General features: G+C 47.7%; 1 protein-coding gene across 1 annotated transcript in view; it reads left to right on the top strand.

Annotated features, from left to right (window-relative positions):
• The first annotated feature begins 2,785 nt into the window (after window positions 1-2,785).
• Window positions 2,786-3,195, top strand: part of CLIC6 (chloride intracellular channel 6) — a 57,014-nt gene continuing 56,604 nt past the window's right edge. Inside the window, exon 1 of the mRNA XM_010862329.1 lies at window positions 2,786-3,001. Coding sequence (XP_010860631.1) covers window positions 2,786-3,001 — 216 coding nt within the window. The remainder of the gene's footprint in view (window positions 3,002-3,195) is intronic.

The following is a 3,195-nucleotide window of genomic DNA, read 5'->3' as shown; positions in this document are numbered from 1 at the left end:
ACAGAACCACCATCCCGGTGGGGTGGGATGAAGGAGACAGATAATGAGTAAGTAGAATACCTTATGTCACAAGGAGATAACTGCTATGGAGAAAAACAAGGCAGAAAAGGGCGACTGAGAGTAGAGGCTGTGTTTGAAAATAGACTTATCCTTGTTCACTGCAGCTTTACTTACAATGGTCAAGATATGGAAACAATCTGAATGTTCTTCCATGGGTGAATGGATAAAGCAAATATGGTAGATACAGACAATGGGATGTTATTCAGTCTTATTAAAAAAAAAAAGAGGAAAATCCTGCCATTTGTAACAATTTGGATAAACCTGGAGGGCCTTATGCTAAGTAAGATAAGCTGGAAAAACAAAAACAAGTACTGCATCAGCTCACTGATAGGTAGAATCTAAAATAGTCATAGAAAGAGAATAGAATGGTGGTTGTCAGGGACTGGGGCGAGGGGGAATTGGAAAGGTGTTGGTCACGGGTACCACGTTTCACTTATGCAAAAGATGAGTAAGTTCTGAAGATTTAATGTACAACAATGTGACGATGGTGAACAATATTGTATATTGCTAAGAGGGTAGGTCTTAAGGATTATTCCCATAAAAATAAAATTAAAACATAAAGTAAAATAAGTGCTTTGAGAAAAGAGCTTGTGAAAGATCTCAAAAGGTAAAGAGTGATCACTGAGGATACGGGGAGCATCCCTGGCAGAGGGTTGCCTGGCAAGTTTCAGGAAATAGCAGAGAGGTTGGTGTGTTAGAAGCCGGTGAGGCCAGAAGAGATTAAGGTGCCTGGTTTTATGGAATCTCATACTTGATGTGTAAGGACTTGGCTTTTTCTTGACATGAGACAGGAAGTCTTTGAAAGGTTTCAAGCATAAAAGTGGCATGGTGGACTGGTGATTTCAAATGAGGATCAACTGACTGTGGAGAACAGCCGATACAAGGGTGAGGGAAAAGCAGGAGAACCAGTTAGGAGGTGATGGCTGCTTGGACCAGTCTGGTAGCAATGAGGGTAGAGAGAAGAGGTTGCATTCTGGATATACTTAAAAAAAAAAAAAAAAAACAGATAATAGGATTTCCTGGCAGGTTGGATATGGGGGTGTGAGATACAGGAGCTAAGGTTTTCTATATGTTCATGTGTTTGTGTGTGCTTAGTCGCTCAGTCGTGTCCAACTCTATGTGACCCCATGGACTGTGGCCCGCCAGGCTCCTCTGTCCATGAGATTCTCCAGGCAAGAACACTGGAGTGGGTTGCCATTCCCTTCTCCAGGGGATCTTCCGAACCCAGGGACTGAACCCAAGTCTCCAGCACTGCAGGCGGATTCTTGACCGTCTGAGCCACCAGGAAAGCCCTATTCCAGTATATATGTCTATATAAAACTCCAAAGGTATCTGGTTTGATTATTTTTTGTTGCTGTTGTTCCACCTCAAAGCTCTGATAATGGGAGGAAACTTCTCAGTCTTGTTCACTGCTGTATACTCAAAGTCTTGCTCTGGCTCCCTAGCACCCAGCCCCCAGGCCACCCCACCTCCTTATTTCTCTCTAAAATAAAGTGTTTATTGTGGGTGTCGACTAAAAAATATGTATAACTTGAGACTTGTGAGTTCAGTTTTATTTGGGGCAAAGGGAAGACTGCAGCCCTGGAGACAGCACCTTACTTAAATCTGAGAGACTGCTCCAAGGAGGCCGGAGGGGAAGTCAGGCTATGAACAAGTTTAACAAAGGGACTAGGCAGTCTGAGCATCAAAGATCAGGTATCAAATTCAGGAATTTAGCATTCTAAGTCTGGGAAGATGCAAGCCTCTGGGCTTACAGAATTCATTCCTTTCATATGCACCTCAACTATCTGGGGCCAAATCCAGTTTCCTCGATCTCCTTAAACAGAGGTAGATGGCTGGTTTTTGTAATTCCCCCAGCTCCTCAGCAGTCATCATGGAGTGTGGTGGCATCTCCTGGATTGCAGTTTTGGGAACCCTCAATCACATTTGGAGGCCAGAAGTCACTGATGGCTGTGACATTTCTTGTTTACTGACATGGCAGGAGATATCTTCATTTAACATGGGTAATGAGATTACAGAAAATTTTTCAAGAGCTGTTATTTTCTAGCTACCCTATTTTCAGCATTGAGCCTGTATTCATTGTAAAATGTGTGTTTTAGTCGCGCTCAGACTCTTTGCAACCCCATGGACTGTAGCCCGCCAGGTTCTTGGTCCATGATATTCTCTAGGCAAGAACACTAGAGTGGATTGCCATTTCCTTCTCCAGGGGAATCTTCCCAACCCAGGGATCAAACCCTGGTGTCTCACATTCCACGCAGATTCTTTACCATCTGAACCACCGGAGCTAGAAATAATGCATTTTAAATTACAGAAAATCAAAGAAAGATGCAGAATTATACGATAGATTACATGATACAGCTCCTCTCCTTCTATATCGGGGCCTCTGGAACTTCTCAATAGGCCCCTGCAGAAATCAGAAGGAAAGGGTGCTGCCTTGCCTTCCTTCTTCCAGGATGTATCCACCTGACTCGTAGGCACTGAGGCATTTCAGGGGCACCTGCAGTTGCGCAGCTGCTGAAGTTTAACACTTGACTCCTGGGAAAGTGGGGATTAGGTGTTTGGGCGTCTGGGGGTGATTTTAATGGCTCTGGAACTTGAAGCTGTTCCAGAAAGCTCCCAAGCTGCCGGCAGGATCAGGATCTTTTCACTGAAATCCACAAGGGCCGCAAGAAAGGCTGTCATTGGCCAGGCTTTCAGGCCACCCACGTAGGGGGAACCGAGGGGGATGCAAACCCCGCCCAAGCCCCAGCGGGGATGGAGGTGGCACCGGGCACTCCTGGTCAACCTCCGAACGCCGAGCCAGGCACCTCCACGGGTGCAGGCGCTAAGCGGCCCTCCCCAGCCGCGCACTGCACCCCCGCGGGCGCCATTCCAGGGAACCAAGGTCGGAATTAGGGGTACAGGTGGGAAGCAGACGCGGAACCAGGGAGAAACAGGAGCGGTGAAAGAACCCAGAGAGCTTAAGCCCGGGGGAAGGGGCGCGGCGTCTTCTGACTAGAGGATTTCGCCCCGCGCGCCCAGCGCACCGCTCAGGCGCCGCCAGAGCCCGGAGCAGGGGTGTCCTCTCCGAGGGGGTGCAACGGTCCCCCGCGCCGTGCCCTTCGCCTATCGCCAACCGGCTCCTCAGCAGAGTCC

The sequence above is a fragment of the Bison bison genome, unplaced genomic scaffold (genome assembly GCF_000754665.1).
Source record: "Bison bison bison isolate TAMUID 2011002044 unplaced genomic scaffold, Bison_UMD1.0 scf7180017864481, whole genome shotgun sequence".
NCBI lineage: Eukaryota > Metazoa > Chordata > Mammalia > Artiodactyla > Bovidae > Bison > Bison bison.
The sequence above is the reverse complement of the archived record's forward strand: the minus strand, read 5'-3'. Positions and strand labels throughout refer to the sequence as shown.